The sequence below is a fragment of the Desmodus rotundus genome, chromosome 7 (genome assembly GCF_022682495.2).
Source record: "Desmodus rotundus isolate HL8 chromosome 7, HLdesRot8A.1, whole genome shotgun sequence".
Taxonomy (NCBI): domain Eukaryota; kingdom Metazoa; phylum Chordata; class Mammalia; order Chiroptera; family Phyllostomidae; genus Desmodus; species Desmodus rotundus.
Window position 1 is genome coordinate 70,678,005 of NC_071393.1, and position 22,875 is coordinate 70,700,879.

The following is a 22,875-nucleotide window of genomic DNA, read 5'->3' on the forward strand; positions in this document are numbered from 1 at the left end:
GAGGCTCACCTTAATGATCGCGGGACACCCGTGTGCCCTTGCTGCCCGGCCGGTGAGCCAGGATTCCCTCGCTGTCAGCAACTAGGAGGGTATAAACGCCTGGAACCCGCCAAGTTGAACCCAGGATTCAGCAGACGGGATACCTGTGCGCTACAGGCCTAGGCTCCACCTCTGCCCGGACCGCTACTTCCTGATTGGTTTGCCCTTAACTGACATGGCGGCTGCTTGCCTTCGGCCGGGCCCACTGCGGCTGCTCAGAAAGCCAAAGTCTACAGCCCGCCCTCCGCGGCAGCGGAGCCGCGGGGTGAAACCCAGCTGTACCGCTAATGGTGAAGGGGGCTAGGGGCAGGCCAAGGAAGTCGAGGACCTAGCGCTGTGGTCCTGTGTGCCCACCCCTCGTTTCCCTGCACCAAGGCTGTTCGAGCCCAGTGTGTTTTTCACTTGTCCCTGCCACCTCTCAGACTCTTGGGCCAACATGATACTGACCAAAGCCCAGTACGACGAGATAGCCCAGTGCCTAGTGTCTGTGCCTCCCACCAGGCAGAGCCTGAGGAAGCTGAAGCAGAGGTTCCCCAGGTAAGTGCCCATCTCTCCTCTCTCACAGCCCTTTGCCTGAGTCAGCTGTGCCTGGACAGCCAAGCCAGCACTTAGGAACCACGTGTCCCACATGTCAAGTGTTAGGAGATCAAGGATGGTGAAAGAGGTTTCGTCTTTCACCATCCCGCCTTCCTTGGGAGACTTTTAATGGATGAATCAATTAAATTCAAGGTAACAGTTGTTTATTGAAAACCTGGTATGTGCTACAGATGGGTGCACATAGTAGGTGCTCCATAAATGTCTAGTGGTTAATTGACAGATACTAGGGATGAATGACAGGTGAGAGGGCCCTCTCAAAGTGGAAATACCAATTGTAGATTCAAAAGGATAAAATGGAGGACCATTTTCAGTTGGCCCCTGGAAACAAACTAGGGAGCACAGGCCTAAAGGGGCCTCCTGTTTGACTATGCTCTCTGATATAATTAAGTGATCTCAAGTGTTCTCAAGCCAGTCAGAGAGAGGTATCCTAGGATTCCACTCTTGGCTCAGGGTTGGCCTTTTGAACAATCATTCATATATATATATATATACAGACACACACACACACACACACATGTTCCAGGTATATTTCATACTTCCCTCCTCCCCAAAACACATTTTTTTTTTCCTGTGATTTTAGAATTATCCAACTTTCTAAGAAAGGACTTTAGGAATTGTATACTATACATTTTCTCATTTTAAAGATGTGCAAACTGAGGCCCAGACATACACTAGGAACCAGTCCAGGACAAAAAGGTTATTATATTTGTGACATGTTAAAAGATTAAAATGTTTGTTTACTTTTCTTAGATTTCAAAACCAAATTCAAACATACCTTTTTTTTTTTTTTTTTTTGTGGCACTGAGCACCCTTAGCCCCTAATGGAGAACTTCTCTGTCCTTGATGTGTAATCCTTCACAGACATCACCACTGCAGTATTTTCTTGAGGAAAGAGATATGATTGGATAACTAGTATTAATAAACTACAAATTGAAGCATAAATTGAAGGTCTTTTATGATCTCAGGTTTTCCAAGGACTCAGTTTTCCTTATCTGTAAAATGAAGGGATCTCTTTCTAATCCATATTTAATTTAAGGTACTATTCATGCCTTTATAGTATAATATTTTTATCAGACTTGATAACCAGGAACAAAATTGACAAATTGGAATGTGGTTACCTGTCTTTAACTCTTGCCAATTCTGCCAATGAGCAGTGAAATTGGGTGAAGGCTAGTCAGCTAAGCGAATAGGTAGATTTTTCTGGACAGTTTTAAAATAGAATATACATTTAGATATTCTTTTCTCATGTACTTATATTACAATTGTATTTTTGCTTTTATTTCTTTAACTCTTCCTCTTCTCTTTCTCTCTTTCTCATGCTTTTTCTTTTTCCCTGGCAAATACTTTGTCCTCTCCAGAAGAGATAACCTGCCCACACTCTTAGGGACTTAACAAGTACACTTATCAAGTACTCCCTTCATTTGGGGCACCATGCTGTCTTGCTTATTCTGTTATGCCCCACTTTTTCTTCTTATTCATGATATGCCCAAATACTTTTCACTTCTTCCAAATACCACTTAAGAAATCACAAACTCTTCTTCCACTGGAAATTATTTACAAAGGATGCATTAATGTGCAAAAGAAGGAATTAGCCATTTAGTAGCATGGGTGGGAATTCTATAAATAGTGTGATTTTGGAGCAGTTTTCACTATAACGTTGTTTTACTTTAGATGGTCCTTACAAAGGATTTGAACAAACTTTAGATTTGATAGGTCATTTTACCAGAGAGTTGGTTGGGTATGGACCTCAGAGATAATTTCTGATGGTTCAGAGAGGTTAAGTGACTTGTCAAAAATCCCAGAGATGTTTAATGGACAAACGGTGTCTTGATACAGGTTTCATAATTTTTAGTTCAGAATTCTATACCAAGCTGTCTTCATTAGTGTCAATATCAATAATAATAACAGCAGCAATTATTTTGGTGGCATTCATATAATTTGAATTCTTAAAAAATCATATTCTTAAAACTGAAATGTTTTAAAAAGTTGCTAAAATTTTAATTTTGATTTTAAAAGCAGGTCATGCTCAGTAAATAAAATAAAAATTATTTATACTTATATAGCCCAGAAAATTTCTCTTAACCTCTTATGTATTTCCTTCTCATCTTTTTTTCCCACTGTAATACTGTATCTGCTAAAATACTTTAGGTCTTGCTTTTTTCACTTAACATATTGTGAACATTCCTTACCTTCAAAAATTCTTCACAGTGTGTTTCAAATGACCAATGTCACATTCTGGATGTACCATCCATTTCCTTATTGTTGGATATCGGGAGTTTTGTTTTTCTATTTTATTGATATTATTATTTGTACATATAGAATGCCAAGTCTGTTTATTTTCTTACTTTAGAATCCTACACATTAGGAATGACTCTACCAGCAGTTTTCTAACTTTGAGTGTGCAGACCTCTTTGTACTCTAAAAAAGTACTGAGCACTCCAAAGAACTTTTGTTTACATGGGTTATGTCTGTTGATATTTACCCAAATATGAATTAAAACTGAGAAATTAAAAAAAATACTTATTTATTTAAAAATTAACAGTCATAAACCCATTACATGTTAACATGTTTTTGTTACACATATTTAACATACTTGATTAATAAGCATCACTTCAAAAAAGAAGTGAGAAAATGGCCTTGTTTTACACTTGTGCATTTTTTTTAATGTCTGCCTTAATAGAAGGAAGACATCTGCTTCTGCATTCAACCTGTTGTGATATGTTGTTTTGATTAAAGAATATGAGGAAACTCAGGCCTCAGACAAATATGCAGTTGGAAAGGCAAGAGTAATTTAATAGGCTTTTCAGATAATTGTGGATATTTTTGTTGCTACATAAAACCCATCAAGTGGTATTTTCTTAAAGGTTAATTGCAATGTGGAATGTGAAACCGTCTCTTGGCCCTTTCCACTTTGTTATCTCACAATCCATTGGCCTGTCATGAACTTGGAGTGGATCTTTTACCAAAGCATGATTTTTATCATCATGCATTGTTCACTTGCACAATGTTGATTGCGAGTTATGCAAGTCTCCCAAATGTTGTCACTTTTCATTATATAGCATCAAAAGTCATATGTCTTAATATCCCCCGATCTCATCAGAAAAAATATGTAAGATTTGAAGTTGTCAAGCTTATGGTGATGGATACAGAGTTTTCTAATATTTGAATTTTCTCTTGAAATCTCAAATTTTATTATTGGCAACAAATATTATCACTTGTTTTCTTCGAAGTGACAGTCTCGCATTGTTTATTTTTGAGAAAATGTCTGCCAGACATCCAAATTGGAATAATCATACTCTGTGCATCATTCATGCCCATAAAAATGGTATTTCATGGAAAAGGCAGCTAGTTCAGTTCTCCAACAGTCATACAAGTGCTTTTCCTTGAGACAGCCATCAGACTTCTGTGTACAGTAGACGTGCTTTGTGTTTGCTTCTTATGTGGTCATATAGAACGTTAAATGGGTGTGTACTCAAGGGTTGAATATTAATAAGCGAATCTGGAGATATTAAGTGAAACCGGATTTTTTTCCCTTCAAGTATGTGGTGGTGACGAATACAGTGATTCCTAGGACAGTTGTACCCAACCGTGATTTGTGGTCAGGAGCTGGCAACCTGACCCGCAATTGGTTTTGCATTGTCATTGCAGATGTCACATGGGGAAAAGGCAAATCATGTCTTACTACTTCTATAAAGATAACTTTGACTTTGTAGAGCCCTGAGAGAGTCTCAGGGACTCCATGGGTTCATTGACCACACTTTGACAATCACTACCTATTTTAAGTCAAAGGATATTTATGTTTTGAAAGATTTTGATGTCTTTTAACAACTTTCTATCAAAATGATTGTAGTAATCCTATTCCCAACACGGCAAGGGAGTATCTGTCGCTGCAACGTTTGCCAACATTGAAGAGAATCATCACTTAAACTTTAATATGATGGATCGAGAATGACATCTCATAATTCTCATTTTTGATTATAATACATTGTATGCTTTCTCAATTGTTTATTGACCATTTGGTTTTCTTCTTCTCGAAATCTCTGCCTGGTGTCCTTTGCCTAATTTTGTAGTGAAGTTTGCTGTTATTGTTTATTAATTTGTTATTTTTTTATTGATCTACATATGTTAAGGATGTTTATCCTATGTCCATATTTGTTGCAGATATTTTCCATTGTTTGCTTTTAATAATTGTTCTATTTTTGAAATGCTTACCTTTAAATTCATGTTTTTTCTCACTTTTCCTTTTATGCTGAGGAAGTCCTTTCCTGTCCTACGATATAAAAAAGAAATCTTTCACTTAAATTTTCTTCTAGGTTCCTTATGGCTTTCTTGCTTACTGTTAATTCTTTAATCTTTGTAGCAGAAGTTCATTTTAGCATATGGTCAGAGATAAAGATGTAGCTTAGTTTTTCCACAACACAGATTTAGCAGTTTTTCTCGGTGCTTAATTTTTATTTTGTACACTGGCGTCCACACTCTCTAGCTTCATTCCTCCATGGCTTCTTTGTTTTAACTGAAATTACAAATTTGTCTTTCCAAGTCAGTACGTTGAGCCTGGGCAATCCCCTTAGCCACTCTGGTCTCAGAATCCTCCAAGTTAAAAAGCAGGGATAGAACTTTGTGATGTCCCATATCTTACAACTCCTAAATTCACCCTCATTCCATTCTTTTCTGTTCTGCGGTGTTATAGTACTGGACCCTTTGGCCCCAAGAATATAGGACATACTGTATTTAAGTACTTGCTGAGGATGCATTCATTGATTTGCATCTCTCAAATGATTTCCTGGGCCTTCTTATTCAGGTGGAAGCCTCCAGCCCAATCAGATATTACTTACCAGGTTGTATTTTGCATTATATTTTGATGTGGACACCGGCCCGCAGTGTCCATGGCGTTATGGATGAGATGAGACAAATTCACACCGACTACAGAAATCCTGTGGAGGAAAAGGGATGACATGACCACTCTCTCAGTGAAAGAGAGAGCTGGCCTGTCCCTTGCCTGGACAGGCTTTTATAGGGTTTAATTTGCATAGGAATACAGGGCATATATGTAAAGCTCATCGATCATTGTCAGGCAGAAGTGATCAAACAATAGATAACACTCAAAGAACTATGAGAGCTTATTTAGAGTCAGGGTCAGATAGCTAAAGGGCCATAGAACTTTGGGCCCTTTATCAGGAAACTCATTTCCTGCTTGGACCCTTATCATTTAAATTGAGGGTATGAGCAAAGTAGGTTTCTAGGATTTTATGCATTCTTTCTTAGGCTTGATCACCCTAGGGAACCCGCCGTTTCCAGCACAGGCATGCACTCACCACCTCCGGCATTGTTTCAGATTTAAGGCATTATTTCAGGCTTAAGTCAGGGAGGGGAAATAAGGCAGCCAAGAGATTAGGAGACTTCTTGGGGACAGAATGAGGACTTAGGCTATGTCAAAGCTGAGGGGCAAGGGTCCATCACCTCCTTTCTCTATAGCCCCCCAAGTCCTTCCGTGAGGGCCCCCTCGTGACCATTCCTGTCTTATGTCGTCCCTCCCTTGAGGAATCTTACCTGTCATTGGCTAACTGGTCATGCACTGGGGGCTAGGCAGGGTGAAGTAAAGTGGGCAGAGGTGGTGCTCCTGCCAGGGAGATAAGCTTTGTCTCCTTAGTGGCTTAGGGTCCCAAGGTCTCTCACTCAGCCTTAGCCATAGGGGGTTACTATGAACTTCTGAAACCAGGCAGGGCGGTTCCCAACAATATTTTACTGCCTAAACACTGCATGTGTGTGTGTGTGTGTGTGTACACTGTTCCTAGAGAAATCTCAAAAGGAGTATTTAAAAACTCAAATCTCAAAAGTATTTAAAAACTCATTTGGATGGGTTCTCTGTGCTTAAAGTCAGTACCTGTGATTCATTTTCTTGAGCTTTTCACCTGTCTCTACCCTTCTCTGTCCCTCTGATTTTATGTGTGTGTGTATATGTAAATATGTATATATACATATAATATTATTTTGAAATAATTTTAAATGTACCGAAAAGTTGCAGATATATTGCAAGAATTGTCATATACCCTTAATCCTACTTGCCATAATTTTAACATTTTATATAACTATAGTATACATAATTGTCAAAATCAGGAAATTAATTTTAATGCAATACAGTTAATCTATAGACTTTTTTTTTTCTAATGACCTTGTTGTATTCTAACATCCAAGTTCTCATTTCTATTCCAGGATTACACATTAGATTTAATTGTAATATTTTCTTAGTCACCTCCAATCTATGACTTTTATATACTATTATTTTGTTTTTTATGATCTTGACACTTTTGAAGAGTACTGGTTAGTAGTTTTATAGAATGCCCCTAAGTTTGTGTTTGATGTTTTCTCGTGATTAGATTGAGGGTTAACATTTTTGGCAAGAATACCCCAGAAGTGATGCTGTGCCCTTCCCAGTGCATCCTGCCATGGGGTATATGGTATCATATGTCTTATTACTGCTGAGGTTGACCTTACTCACTTGGTTAAGGTGTGGTGGCTGCCAAGTTTCTCCAAGGTACTTTGTAGGACGACTCTTTGAGATTATGCAAGTGTTGTGTGTCACATCACACTTTTCCTCGCTGATTTTAGCATCCTTCAGTGATTCTTGCAAGAAGCAGTTACTACTGGTGTTTGCCTAATGGTGATTTTCTGTTTCTCTCACTGGACTACTTTGCAGCTAATCTCATCTACTACTACCATTTCATGTGAGACAGTCCATTCTACAGTCAGTCCATGATTTTCACTGCAGTTTACGCACCTTTTACAGCAGTTGGTCTATAGTAATTTTGTGTTCACTATGTTTGTGGCACTATTTGGGTGTTTTTTAGAAAATGGATAGAATAATATCATAATTCATTTGGAGTAATTTGTAGTCTGAGGGAAGAGTTTAAGACACATCCAATAGCTATAAATTATTAGAATCATAGAATGGTAGAAACCACAAGATTTGTCAAACAGTTCAGATATGGTTAGTTAAGTGGGATTCTTAGTGGAGATACAACCTTGTTGGAAATTCTTTTCTTAGCAAACTAAACCCTCTGGCACAAGTGTGATTTTTCCCTGAGTTCCTTTTCCATACATTAGTTATTTGTTTGCTATTTATGCCTTTATTTATGAGTCATAATTCAAATTCTTGACACTATAAGTCTCTAAGGAAATAGGTGTCTTTACCCTATTACAGTATCTTTTTTTCCCTTAGGGATCTTGGCTCAGGTTTTTCTAATGGTGCCTTCCACATTTCTAAGCATGATTTTCTGTCTTGGCCCACAATACCTACTGTTTTCCCATTCTTGGAATGCACCACAGGCAACCATTCACCCATATGAATGCTGTTCCTAGAAGGAGTAGTCCCAAAAGGAGTAGGTAAAAACTCATTTGGTTGGGTTCTCTGTTCTTAAACCAATATACATGGTTCATTTTCTTGAGATCTTCACCTACGTCTACCTGAGAACTGGAGGCAAGGTTGGCTGTACTGTGTGTTTGCTGGGGTTGAACTTAGTGCTTCTTGGTTCTTGGTAGTGGACCAAGAAGTCCAGCCTGGTTAGGAGTGGAGTAGCTAAGGGACTTGTGTGGGACAAGTAAAACAATTTTACTTAACTTTTACATATAATTAGGGTGACTGAGTTTAAATTGGTGCTGCAGTTGGCTACAATTGTCCTTTTTGGAGCAACATTCTCCCCTACCCCCACTCACCATGGTGCATTTTTTATCAGTCCACTTTTCCCATAGGGTGTCTTTTATTCCATTGTTTTTGCTTCTTATTAACAACTTGCTCTTGGGAAGTGACTTCACTCAGCCTCTTCTTATTTGAGTCACAGTTGTCTCATCTGTAAAAGGAGGGATGAAGCTCCACAGCTGGGAAGTAGAAAGAAGGCAGGAGTCACACCCTTCCTTCCTTAAAGCCAGGGTGAGGATTAAGTGAAATCAGGCATGCAAAAACATTTAGCATAGTGAAAGGGACCTGGTAAGTATTTGATGGATGGTAAATTTTATGATTACTCGTAGAATTTAGTATCTGGCCTATGGTAGAAGAAATATCTGAGTAGTAACCTTTTGAAACATATAAAACAAAGTTTTGCTTTGAAATGAAGGCCCATAGATTTGTAAAAAAATAAATGTTTACATGGGTCAGTTGATTGTATGGCTGTGAACACATAGATTTGATCATTAGTTGAACTGGGCACACATTCAAAACTTGCCTTAAATCTTTCATAGTTATATATATCTAACGCCAGTTTTTAAAAAACTTTTAAATGTAGATTGACTGATTTTTAAGAGTCACAGTAGCACATGGCGGTGTATAATATTGTAGGGCTTGGTTTACTTAGATTAGAAATTTATTCCTATTGGCCTCGTTCTCTCATTTTTGGTCAATTTTCTGCACATATACTTATGTTGTGGTAGGCCTGAGTTCTAGAATAATGAGTAAGAATAACTTGTAAAGGGAGAAAATGTCAGTCTTTTATTGAACTGAGCATTTTTTTGTCAGTTTTGTCAAAGAAATCTAATTATTTTGCATGGCTTTCAAAAGCATTATTCATATATTCAGGAAATATATACAGAAGTATTTCTGTATTAATCATTAGAGCAAATTGGAAGAGGAACTGGTATAAAGGAAATTGCTCTAAAAATTGGTGTAAGAAAAGAATATTGTTATCTCGTCTATTTCCTTATCTTTTTAAAATGTGTTTTTTATTCCATTAAATTTCAGGTATTTATTTTGGTTGCACTGTAGCCTAGGGTTTTTTTTTCCCCCTAGGTTTTAAAGATTCTCGAAGTTTATTTTGTTATATGGTACATCTGCTTTCTAAAATCACTGCTTAGCTTTTATCAGATATTTTTGTTCCTTTGGATTTGCAGAGTTGCACAGTGAGATGAGCTTGAGTTCTTGAAAAGGAGCACAGTGCTTGAAGAAAACCTCGAAGAACCCACATGCTGACTATATTTCTTAGTGTGAGGGGAATTTTTTGAGTTATTAGATTATTGACTTTGTTTTCAAGTCTATATTCAGGCATCAAACTTGAGTCTGCTAAGTAATGACCCCTACCAGAATTTTTGCTGGTACAATAAAGAGGAATTATGTATTTTCCTAGAAGAAAAATGTTCAATAGATGTATAGGGTAATAATACCAATATTTTATTACTTGACTTTAAACAAATGTTGATGGAATTCACCATTATGTTTTTATTACACATTTTATGTGATTTTACCATATTGGTTGAAGTTTCCTTAAAAACAAAACAACCAATATACAAATACTTTTCCAGATTAAATATGAAAAGTGACCTGAATATATAAAAGTCATGTACTGGTATGAAAATCATAATGGGAGATGGGTAAAGAATAAATTTTCCTTTATTTTATTTTCAATTTTTCTTGAAGGGAAACTTTTTCAAATGTCCAATTCAAGATATCTGTCTTCTTGTCCCTTTCTGCTGTCAGATTGCGTATCCAGTGAGCCGGTGTATGGTGGATACACTGAAAGTGTGGGGCGAGCTTGCGACTGGATGAGAAGGCTCAGTGTCTGATGGGAACAGAACTGGGTCAATCCAGCATGGTTTGGTCCGTGGGTCTGAAACCAGCATAGAGCAGTCTGTGCCTCCTGTAGTAAAGACGGCACAGGCTGATCGGGAATCATCCAGCCTTTTTCTGGCCACTTTGGGGAACTAAATACCTGCCTCTACTTTTCTTTCCTCCCTCTTTCTTTCCAGCTCACCTTCCAGGGAAGCATGTTGATAACATATGTTAAGAGTTAATAGGTCTTCCTTATAACCCAAAGCTTTCTTCATGTCAAAAACAATAACATGTTTGACAATGTCAGCTTTTTTAAGTGCTCTCCCTTGGCTGAGGTGGGGGTGGGGTATTTTCTGTTCTTCTGTCTTCAGGATAGTGAATAAAATCTTTTGTTTTTTAAATTTAATGTGGCCTTCAAATTGTGGCCTGACAAACACCTGAAGTTTCATTGAGATAAGAGAATGTTAAAATATCTCAGAACTTATTTCTTTTATGCATTTTAAATATTGAGATTCAGCTGCTAAAAATGTTTGACAACTGTTAAATTTAGAGTATAACTTCAGGGCCATGGGAATGAATATTATGAAACAAAGAGAGCCATACAAGTAGACGAAAAAAGTAAGGTGGTTTTATGGATCTTGATACTGTTGGTGAAGCAAATATGTAAATACTGGGTCTTTCCCTAACCAAATACTGCCCCTGCTAACCGGGGCAATCCTGAGTGAATCATTCTTTTTCTGAGGTTGTCCTGGAAGCAGTAGTCAAATTGAAGACGGAGACTTAAAATACGTGGTACATTATCACCATGCCCCAACTCTCCAACTCGTTTATTTTTCATTTAAAATTTTTTAGTTACTGTTGAGGTCTGTCCTTTGCTCCAGAACCAAGAAAGGATGAGGTGTAAACTCTGATCTTGTGTTTAATCCTGTTTTAGGAAATAGGAGACATGGCGGACTCTTGATATTTACAAGGGTTATCACTCAAGACTGTTGAAAATCTCCAAATATGCGGGTAGCACTATGTAGGATAGAAAGTCTGTAAGCTTTGGATCCAGGTGTTTGGTTAAGCTCACTTACCAGCTGTTTGACGTGCTGCTCACTCAATCAGCCTATTGATATGAAAGCTTCAAATTTACGCTCAGTAAGTTTATGAATTACTGTTTGTCATGAATATTTATGATTACTCTCACAAAAAACTGGGTATGTTTAATCTAGCAGTAGTGTGGGTACCCAGCTCCAGCTTTATTATAAATAGAAATGGAAGGTGAAATCTCTGTCACTCATGCCTGTGCCACACCTTAGCCTCCTAAGATTCTGGAACTTATGATGAGATGGCATCTAAGACTTGTGTGCTCTTCGTAGGTGACCTTTTAGATGGAATCTGGGAGGGTAAAGTGTTGTTTAACTGCATCTTTGTACAATCGCACATGAAATTAGACTGGAATTCCTTCCCCCCCCCTCAATATTCTGTTTTTATCTACAACTCTCTCAAGGCAATATCATCTTTTACTTAAGGTATGTTGCCCTGCTATTTGTCTTTGCTGATAATATTGGTAGGGAAAGCTAATAAAATTTGAAATTAACTTGCACTTCAAGCGTCATTTAGCGAAGACAGTAAATGAACTGGGCAAAAGAGAGAGACTCTTTATCCTATACTACTAAAACCCCCACGGACTCTCACAACGTGGTGTAACACACAGCTCACAAACACTACTTCTTAACTGATAAAGTTTACATTATCTAGATTCTTATTTCCTGCAGCCAACTATAATATGTATTAAGGGGAAAGTACATTTAATCTCCAATTTATAACATTTTGAATTTTTGTTTGCACTTTGGTAGGCATATATGGAACTCTTCATATGCATATCACAAACACTTCTCCAGAGGGGCCTACACACCTCTCGTATTGTTTCAGACTGAGTGACTTCTAGAGCCTTGGGTCGAGATTGGAATTTGAGATCATCAAGTCAAATCAATTAATGTTACAGATGTAGAAACTGAGCAGGGAATGTCACCTGGTGATTTGACTGAGGTTCCACATCCAGAGGCACAATTTTCCATTCATGTTCTCTAACTACAGATCACAGATTCCCATTGTGAGGGGGCCAGGAGGTATCAACAAGGAGTGAATGAAGCTAGCTTCGCTGGGGTTGTGGCAAAGCAAAAGTACATTTGTATACACCAGCAGAGCAGCTGCTGTTTTATGCCAGCCAGGTATTGCCATCCAGGACTGTGAGCCCATTGCTGCCAGGTCTTCTGTTCTCTAGAAAGCAGCTATAGATCTGACTTTTTAAGAAAAAAAAATCCTGACTTTCAAATGTTTTCAATTTGTTTGAATTTCTAAAAGCACTGTGTGGGCCAACAGTTTCCTGGCCAAACAGAACAAGTCTGTGGGCTGAATTTGGCATACAGCCAGTGGGTACTGGAGCTGTCTCTTTGCAGCTTGTGAGAGCTGATTGTGAGCATCTTTTCTGCACTCTACAAACTGTGACCTTGAATTAGTAGCTTAAAATCAGCCATGGTGGGAGTGTTTACACCACAGGTATTGGCAAACACTACCAACCTGAATTCCCCCCGCTGCTCCCCCACACCACTGCATATGATCACCAGTTTGACACTTGCATTGCCTTTATGGGCCCGTGCCTTATCTGTTCCAGAATTTTCTTAAACAAGTTTATTCTGAGTTTTATAGGGGTTTTTTTGCCCCCTGAAGAGGGCTCAAAATACTTATATCTGTCTCTCATTTATTCTTATAATACTTTTATGTATTGTGATTTCTCCTTTTTTTTCTTGTCCAGAGAGAGGATACATATATTTTCCCTACTGTAGTTAGTGTAGGGGCTAGAATTCCAGTCTTGAGCCTTTGCAGTACCTAGTATATTATAAGTATTATAACACATAGTGTGACAGACATTGATTGAACTCATCTGAAGAAAATGCTGCTTGGTTAAAAAAAAATAAGCCATATACATATGTCTCACTTAGGAAAACTAATCCCTTTCGAATTAGATTAATTTGATAAATTTGGGAACAATATAGTAATTCTTCACTCTGTAGGAATTTAGAAATACTTCAATGGTATACCTGAGGGTTTATCATGCCAGAAATTACTTTTAGAGAAACTTCAAGCTTAGGTGTTACATCTTCAATTGGCAGTTACTCTAGTGTAAAAAAGCAAATAAAGCGTCTCTGTAATTATAATGAAAAACAAAGGGAAAATACCTAATTGGTCATATTATAATATGAATTAGAGCAATTTTATAGACTCAATTATCACATGTGCAGATGCATTTCTTTTCGACATTTGAAGTATAGGTAATAAAATAATATGACAACGTACAACTGAAATAGAAATGGGCAATAAAATTAACAATATTAGGCAACGATATGTGCATTTTAGAATGACAAAGGGAATTCTCTGTAGGGACAGGCCTACATGAGTGGGCTGGCCAGGGGGTATTGAGTTTGGCAGACTTGTCAAAGCCTGTGCTTGACCTTGGGTGGTTTATTTAGCTCTGTCTGCTTATGGCTGATTATTTTCTAAATCAATAGGAGGCCAAACTCTATTACTGAGAACTCCAGGGCCTGTTCAGGTTTTTTGTTGTTGTTGTCATAAAGGCCATTTTATATATAGGTTTAAAGAACTTGCTTCTGAAAATAGACGTAGGAATTCTGGCTTTATGACTTGCTTGCTGGGTGACGTAGGGCAACTTTCTCCACCTCTTGGTGCCGTTGTGACCTTATTTATAAAATAGAATTGTTACGAAGTTGCAATAAGTTAGTATAATATAAAATGATTAGCACAGTTCCTGATGTTGTGCTGAGTAAGTTTTTGCTGCTACTGCTTCTGTTATTGTTACCATTATTGATTTAAGGATGCTCATTGCAATGGTATATATGCTTATAATAATTAGACTGAGAATATTAGAACTGAAAAGATTTGTCCTAAAACCAGCCCCTTTATTTTTTAGGTTTCCAAAGTGTTCTTCCACCCTCATGTTAATAGGAAACCTACTTTTAGTGAATTATGGTGAAGTCCTTAGCTGGTACTGGGAACCAAGGTGTGATACTCCATTGATGACAAATGGGCATATTGAGGTTTAGGTTGATTCTCTCCAACCCGCCCCCGCAACAGAAAACGGTTATATAACAAGATCACTGCCTAAGACAGAATAAGTGAGAAAACCCTGTAATTTTAAAGTATTTTCCTGTCTAATTGCTTTTCCCGACTGCAATGACCCATATTCTGGAAGCTGTTTTACATTCTTGCCTCACCTTGATAACAAGGTGGTTACAAATTTATGAAAGATATTTGGAGGGAATACCAGCTTTGGAGTCAGGGTTCTGCCACCAGGAAGTAGCTTGAGTCCAATAATTATGTGAATTTAGGTCTAAGACTTCCAGGGCACGGAGATTTTGTAAGACACCAGATCATCTTATGAGTATAAACACTGATTTTAGTTTTTAATACAGGTATTAATACCTTTGAAGTACCAGTGTTTTTTAAACACTCTCAAAATCTATTCATGGTATTAATAATGATTATGAAAAGACCTTGTGGTAAACAGAAGGAAATTGTATGAACTTTTAAAAGAAAATAGATTTATTGTTCCTTAAGGCTTTAGTTTTTATTAATTACAATGTATTCCAGAATGCTGCCTGCAAAGAACTTGTTTAATTTATCTTATTTTTGCAGTTCTGCTGATCATATAGTTGCAATAATAATGAGTTGGGCAAGACAATAACATTTTCCCCTTCCTTTTCTATTTTGCTTGTTATGGAGTGTATCTTCCTCTAGGTTTTAGGTCAGAGGGATGCTTTCAGGTTTAGACATACTTCACTTACGCTGCTTAGGCTGGATTCAAATAAAAGTATTAAGACTGACTAGAGATCTTTGTGCTTGAAAAAAAATACTTAAAAATTTGAGTGACATTCTGAAAAATAGCTGCCTATAGCCAATGGTTATGGAAGGAGAAGTCACAATTACACTATAGATAATATTTTGAGAATTATTTGCCAAATAACTCTTCTGAAGTGTGGAAACAACACTTTGTTAGTGTTATTTCATCTGTTAGAGGTGTGTAAAGAGTCTAGAGTTGGTACATTGTCATGAAAAATATTTTATTTTGTGATAGCTTTTTGGACAATTGTATTCTACACTATATTACAATGGCACAATAAATTGCTGAATATACTGTCTGCTGAATATGGCTTTACCATGAAAAATTTGATGCATGAAATAAGAAAGATTGGAATATATTAACCTTTCATGACAAGAGACTTAGAATTTTGACCTAATACAGGTGACCTTTGTGCACAATAAAAGTGAGCTTAATATTGAGGTCAAGGTTGAGGTGAAAGGCAGGGCAAGGTGGTGGAGCCTATGCTGGTTGGTACTTCAGAGCCTGCCTAGCTATTGGCTAAATGAGAACCTGGCACTTTTCTTTTTTTTTTAATTTTTAGCATTTCCAGGAGCTTATTTATAGCAAGTTGTTTAGAGGCTAAGTGCTACCCCATTTCCTCAAAGCTCAGCTATCTGTGTAGTTGTGGTAAGTTTATCTGTTTGTATAAAGTTTACTGTTTCTGATTGAAAGGTATGAGTGTGCTATTATGTACTGTTCTATAGATAACCAATAGTTAAAAATAAAAATGTTTTTATGGCTTACAGAAAACACAACTGGCATATATAACCTTGGAACTGAAAATATATCTTCTTTTAAGAGGCTTATTTCTTTGACAAATTGAATTTTTGTCATCTAACTTTGGAACTGTCAGAAGAATTTTGAAGTCGTTTGTACATTTACCTAGTTTGTAATTAAGAGAACTCTAACAAATTATTGTCTTAACAGGTTTAGATGATTTCGTGACTGGTTGTTCCCATGAAAGTTTCTTTGAAATGCGTCTGCTAGTGCATTTACATTATAATATGATATTAAATATTTTTAAGGTTTTGCCTGCTTCACATAGGAAGAAATTGTTTTAAAACATAAATTCACTATCAAATGCATCAACCATTTTGTCATAGATGAAATTATACCTTAGCAAATATCAGAAAGAAATCTGCCAGTGTTAAGTCGTCTGCACACTCACTGAATATTCTGCCCAAGTAATTGGTTGAAACAACAAGCATTTGGGAGAGAGAGTCGGAGACTCTAATGGAAAGAACTGTACTCTTTTAATTGAGCCTGTAAAATATTCCCTGGGACTGATCAGCTCTGAAGTGCTGAGGTTTGATGATTGGAATGGCAGGAAACCATGCTTTTAGGACACAACGAGTTGACGAGGCCATCCATCATTCGTTAGCACACACTGCAACGTGGCTGTGTGTGCAAAGGCCTGTGATTTAGTAAATACTTGGGAGATGAATAGAGCTTACACACAAGGGAAGACATTGCTGTCCTTCAGCAGCCTGAGACCCAGGCGCCTGCTGAGAAGGCCATCTGACGGCTCATCATCAGTAACCGGCCTGTCACAGTCAGCGGTGCCCACCGACCATCGCCAGTATATTAAATGCATTTTTAATATCTGCTTCAGTAGATTTAATGAAGAAAATTTAGTTTCCATACTCCAAGCACTACTTCTTCAAGTGTTCTAAGGCATGGACTCTTGCCTGTACAAGAAAGGAGGGAGACCATGCTGGCTGTTAGGGAGTTGATTGAAAACGACACTCAGACAAAGTAATGTGCAAATAAAAAAAAAAAAAAAAAAGCTTTTAGCAGAGTTGGCATCTTGTTGATATAAAAAGCTTTTCTTTTTTCTTTTTAATTCTCTTATTTCACAAGCCCTTTCCCCTAGGAGGGTTGAATCTGCTGGTAAGAGATATAAGCCTACTGATCTAAAAGGAAATATTATGGTTTGGTATAACTTGAATAGAAAGACTCAATTTTAAATTAGTTTGTGATTTGAGATACTGTTTGATTCTTAGTATATTTGAATGACTATATAAAGTAGGATTTTTCTCTACCTAGTTGCTTCCACATTTTTGAATGTTGAACATTACTTGTTAATAAAGTTAGTATATTTTTGTCTGGTGTCATGCAGAAGAGCTCAAAATAAATGTGAAAAAATCAGTTGCCAACTTGATTAAAAAGTTCTCAGAAATTTTCTTAGGCTATAAGGTTTCTTTAAAACCTGTAATTTTTAAATGTTCTATTTTTATATTCCAGCAAAATGTGCAGATTCATTTTTTTAATGAGTTTCAGTGTTGACATTATTTACTACAAAACAGCAAGACAACCAATTAGATATTGTTGCAAGCATGCACTTTAAAGGTTTCCCATCTTGTTAAAAAAAAATCCAGAATATGCTCTCATGCTCACAGAAGAAGCTACAGAATGGGTCCTATAAATCTGATTCCTGCCTGTGTCAAAACAGTAATGTATTAAATGCATATTATTATAAAAATTTAAGACATGTCTTAAACACACTTACATTTTTATAACACATGGCAATATTAAATAATACATTTCCTTGTTAGCATCTGTTTGCCGTCATTGTTGGCAAGACCTGTGATTTATTGCTTAAATTAATGATCAAGATCATTTTGGACCTGATATATGCCCCTAAGCTTATTACATCACTAAATAAAATAAAATGTATGCACTTGTGACAGAGTTATTTTTATAATTGTTTATCCCTTTAAGTGCCCTATTCAGTGATTCACTGAAAGGTTCATAATGGTTGGCTTGTAACCAGAAAATAATTTCAGAAAGGTAAAATATATTTCTTCCCTAGAAATAAAATGCCAGAGTGACGGTGATGAGAGGGGTCCCAGAAAGATTTTGCAACACTCAAACTTGTTCCTTTCTTCAGTGCTCTCAATTAACTCTTGCTGAATTTTCTTGATGTACAACCTCCTCCCCCACCCCAACTCTTAAAGCTATCTTGTAATGCTATAGATCATCCCCCTGTAAGCCCTTCAATATGGATAAAGTGGTTTTGTTCTGACATAAACCTTCAAGGGTGAAGTTGTTCTTTACTAAGGATTTTTGCAGGTGCCATTGTCACCATGCATGAAACTGAGCAAGATTATTTTCCTATTTTTAATTCTTTTTTTGAGGTGGAGATTGAAACTTCACTGTTTTCAATTGAACTCTATTTGACTTCATAATCTTTATTTTTCCTTTCTGAGGGTGCAGTGTGACAGACCCTTCAGTGTTTGCACAGTAACCTGTTTTTCATCTGAAGTCGCCCTGCTGCCTGACTTTCAATAATACAATGTGACATGGCTTCATGGTTTTCTTGCTCCTCGTGAAGCATCTCCTTGACTGTCAGCTTTCCTGTCATTTGATGGTAAGGCGGAGTTTTGGGGAAGCTGTCTGGCTCCTGGACTGCAGTGACTATGCCCTGAAACATGTGAAGCCTCTGTGGGTACCGAGAGTAATACTTGTGGGAAGATTATTGTTCTGTACACATCTTGGGATGATTATCACTCATAAATGGAAGCAAAACTTGGTTCCTAAGAAAGGTCTTTTTGTGTTTCTCTTCATCTCGTTTTCACTGCATCTTAAACAAAATAGTTTATTGGAAATTAAAACTTTGTTTAACCCTTGATATTCTTTCCCAAAACAGTTGATCTGATAAGGTTTTTAATGGTTCTCTCAAACATGATCAGGTCAACAGACATTCATGCTTTTCTTGAAAAGTTATGTTGACCTTTTCTACTTGGAGCTCTCTCCTCTCCCATTTCTGGTCTTTATATAATCCTTTTCATCTCATCTTCTGTGTCTGGGAGACCTGCCTCCATGTAAGCCATTTTAAAGGAAAATTGATGAAAAAGAGTCTCAAATGCCGGTTACTCTCTCTCTTCCTCTTCTTTCTTCCCCCACCCCCTCTTTTTGGTCTCTTGAATATTGGTTTAGAGCCAGTAAGATTTTTTTCTTTTTGATTTGACCATTGTAGTTGCTCTTACCTATCCATTTGGAATATACACGTCCCTGTCTTTTGCTTTCTAGTTGACTGATTGTGAATTCCTGGAGGATAGGAGCCCTGTGTTCTGCTGTGATGTTATTTTCCAATTCCCCCATTTAGTGCCTAGCACAGCAGTGTCATTTATGCATTGAATGGATTTTTGTTGACTTCCTAATACTGACCAGTGCTTATTTTTGTGTTCTCTTTTGAGGAGACGATAACTCAAAAAGCATGTTTTTTTCTTTTTGGCCACTATTATTCTATCTAGTGCCATACAAAGGACTCGCTATTCTTTCCTAAGATTGTTTCTTAAGCTCTCACTTTCTGGGTCAGGATATTTAAGTCCTATTTAAAAATATTAAAATATTCAGCAGGCAGCTGAGTGCTTAGCCTGGTGTACTACTTAACACTAAATGAAAGTAAAATATAACACAGACATGGAGCTATTTGTTATATTTTAGTAGATGAAGCGACGGCTGTATAAACCTGAACCTTGTAATTCTGTGAGTTCCACTTTATCATGTAGCTGTAAGAGTGATCAAAATAAATCAAGGGAGATGAATAAATATTTTCTAGTGCTTTTTCTGTGCTTTCAGAAGTGATGCTTGATCCATGAAATTTTAGTAAGTGTATTAAATAAAACAATATGATGTGCACTGTGTCAGATCTGATAAATTATTCGGGATAGGACATTTATATAACATATGTTAAGCTGCTACGTGAACAGCTTAATGACTATAAATTATGCTAATCTGTCTTGCCATTTTTACATTTTGGTGAAAATTGCATGATTTGTATTATAGCTATTTATATATACTTGGGGGTGGGCAGGGATAAGAAGAAGGCATAAGAAAGGCACAGGTCATCTCTGGGATGTTCTGACAGTGATCCAGGGCTCCTCAGCTGTGCAGTGTACATAACACAGATGTTGGAGAGTCATCTGTCAGCCATGCCTCTCCTATGGAGTTAAAGTTCTAGAGGGAAAAGAATTTGACACAGTGCTGTCACTGTTACATTTTCACAATAGAAGAGCATGCAAATATTGAACCTCCTGCTTAGCAGTAGTGCCCTGTCTAATGTCTGTGCTGGTTAGAATAAAAAATCATGGGTGCATCTTGGACTCAGAGATCTGACAAAGGTCATGCTATGTTGGGCATTTGAATTGGAAATTGTCTGGACTTAGATTTTATAAAGCTCCCACTGTTGTGTGTGGGGAGAATTTCAGCAGGGTTTTGTCCCTGGAGAGGCCTCTTAGGCCCTTTTCTGTCCTATGAATGAATTTAGATGTGAGGGTTACTCCTGCCTTAAAACTGTTAAGTTCATTTTGCATACATCCCTAGAGAGAAAAACTGGCAGATGCTTTTGTCTTGGAAGTGTTTAAAAGAAAACTGCAGAGCAGGAACAAGAGAGAAAAGGGGCCCTGTGTGGAGTCCCAGAACATTTTGGAAATGGCCAATATGCAGTTTTCATCAGTATGAAGGCGGGGTGCAATATGGTGCCTGTAGCTCACAAGGGAATATGAATGTTGATTAAGCATACTCCCAGGCTTTGAAATTCTGAAAGCAGTGTCAGAATAATGGATGTTGAGCAAATGTCAAGCATTTGTTAATTTCTCTGTTATTTGGAGTTTATCTACCATGATCAATCAAATAAACTAGTGCTTCTCTCTTGTGGCATGTGTCATTGATATGGTGATTAGGTGGCTAGAGAGACCTTCTGCTTTTTTTCCAGGTAACAGATTATAAAGGAGTAGACAGAGCTTTTTGGTTGGAGATTTGTTTATGGCTTGGCTTAGTAGAAATTTGGATATTAACTGAGGACTTTGGTTGTGGTATAAAAATCTGCAGCCACATTCCAAGGATATTAATTCTGGTGTCATTTATACCAAAAAAGCTAGCCCTGATGTTATGATTTTTGTCTAAATGTAGTTTTCAGTAGTTTATAAAACTTTGAGGTAAAATTAAGCAAAAGAAATTCAATCCCGGAAGAGTTCTGACTTATTAACATTTGTAGATAGAGCTTTTTTAAATCTATTTTTATTTTTGCCTTTTTTGCCATCCTCCCCCCCAATTTCAATGGTTAATTCTAATTCAGTTATTGACTTCAATTCTTGAGGTAGTCATTGGATTTGCTTTATGTGATTTGAAGTAAACTCTTTCTATTATTTTTAGAAATTGATGCTGCAGTGTTTTGATGTCCCAGATATAAGTGATCAGAAGATCCTTTTCAGCAATTACTCACCTGCAAATTTTTGTGGAATGCTAACATTCCAAGGTGTGAGGAATAGTTTTCCTTTCAGAATGTGAATGGCCTTACCAACTGGGGCTTCACTAGAGTTTGGCACTCGGTACCATATTGAGGTGTCCTATCTCTGAAGACAGAGCAACTTGCCCTGAAATCGCGTCTATGTGTGAGACTGAAGTGGCCAGAATCGCAGCAGCCTTGTAATCATGGACTGGGCCTTGTTCTCTTTCTTATCTCCATTTTCTTTTCATTATCGTAGCCATGTGGCTTACACAATTCAGATGGAGACAAGTAAAGTCCTTTCCAACCCAGAAATAGGTGCCTTTATGATTTTTGGCATGATCTTTCAGCACAACTGGACCTCCTAAAATGATATGCCCCCTATTTATAAACCTCAGTCTCCTTCCCCTTTGGAGGATTTGCAACTGGGCAGCCACAGGGTATTTGCCCTAGGAACTGCCTTAGGTGGTTTCTGGGCGGCTCTCTTTTTGATTTTCTCAGCCCGTTACATTGTCTCAAATATTATGGCCATTTCCAAAGGAGAAAGTCTTTCACTTCCTCTTTAGGCTAAGATGCTTTATCTTAACCATCTTGGTTTTGGTTTTGGCCTTTTCTGGGATTGGACTCCTAAACCTCTGTCTGAGTAAAATCCTCGTGACTTGCCTGCTACCCAGTGCCAACGAACTCTGCCACTGTAGAGCCTCCAGCATCATAAAAATAGACAGCACTGCTGACTGGCTCTTCTAGGCTTCCCTCTGAAAGCTCGCCATGACGGTGCCCTGACCACGGCGTCACTGAGTCATCCCGTGACATCATACCCCAAACACTCAGCCTGTTACTGATATGCATGTGGCTCTCAAATTTATTTTCTGTTTGTGGTGATAAAGCTGCTGTTCCTAGTTTGGATTAGAAAGCCATGAAAAATCTTGTTACCTTGTTGAAAATTATAGTTATTGTGTAATTATAGGAGAAAAAGGGAGAACTTCAAGACTATTAATTCCTAACCATGTGTACTAATGGATTCTTTCCAGCACTCCAGTGGGAGGTACTGGTGGTTTTGATAGATGTGTCCCCCAGCACCTGCCAAGCAATCAGTCTCTCTCTCTCTCTTTCTCGACTTCACTTAACTCTTTTAATGCTCACAGATCATTGAACTTCCCTCCTCTTCCTTCTCATGTGTTGGAACTACAAAGTAATGACTGATTAAAAAAAAAGTTAGTAAAGGATGAATATTGGTTCCTACTGGACACACATTCTAACAATAGCCAAAATGTTTTGGGGAGTCCTCGTGAAGCCTTTTTGGAGCATGTGGCATAATCCTTTTGATGTCTTCTGGGGTGGAGCACGGGCACTTTGAGAGCGGACCTCATAACTGGAGACAGGCAAACATCACTGGGTTTGATGACGAAGGGGCCGCTGCCACACAGTGACCTTGAAGGCTGGGGAATGATTATTGCGCCATGTGTTGCAGCTCAGTAACAATAAACGCCTTTTCAAAAATACATATTTGACTGTGTTTTCAGACTTGGTGGCCACCCTGTGTTTTGA

At 37.7% G+C, this 22,875-nt stretch overlaps 1 protein-coding gene across 5 annotated transcripts in view; it reads left to right on the forward strand.

Moving 5' to 3' along the window:
* Nucleotides 1–261: 261 nt before the first annotated feature.
* Nucleotides 262–22,875, forward strand: part of CDIN1 (CDAN1 interacting nuclease 1) — a 234,555-nt gene continuing 211,941 nt past the window's right edge. For all 5 annotated transcript variants that reach the window (XM_024567672.3, XM_053928953.1, XM_045201959.2 and 2 more), the window contains exon 1: nt 262–576. In XM_024567672.3, the coding sequence (XP_024423440.1) occupies nt 476–576 (101 nt within the window). In that variant the 5' untranslated portion in view covers nt 262–475. The remainder of the gene's footprint in view (nt 577–22,875) is intronic.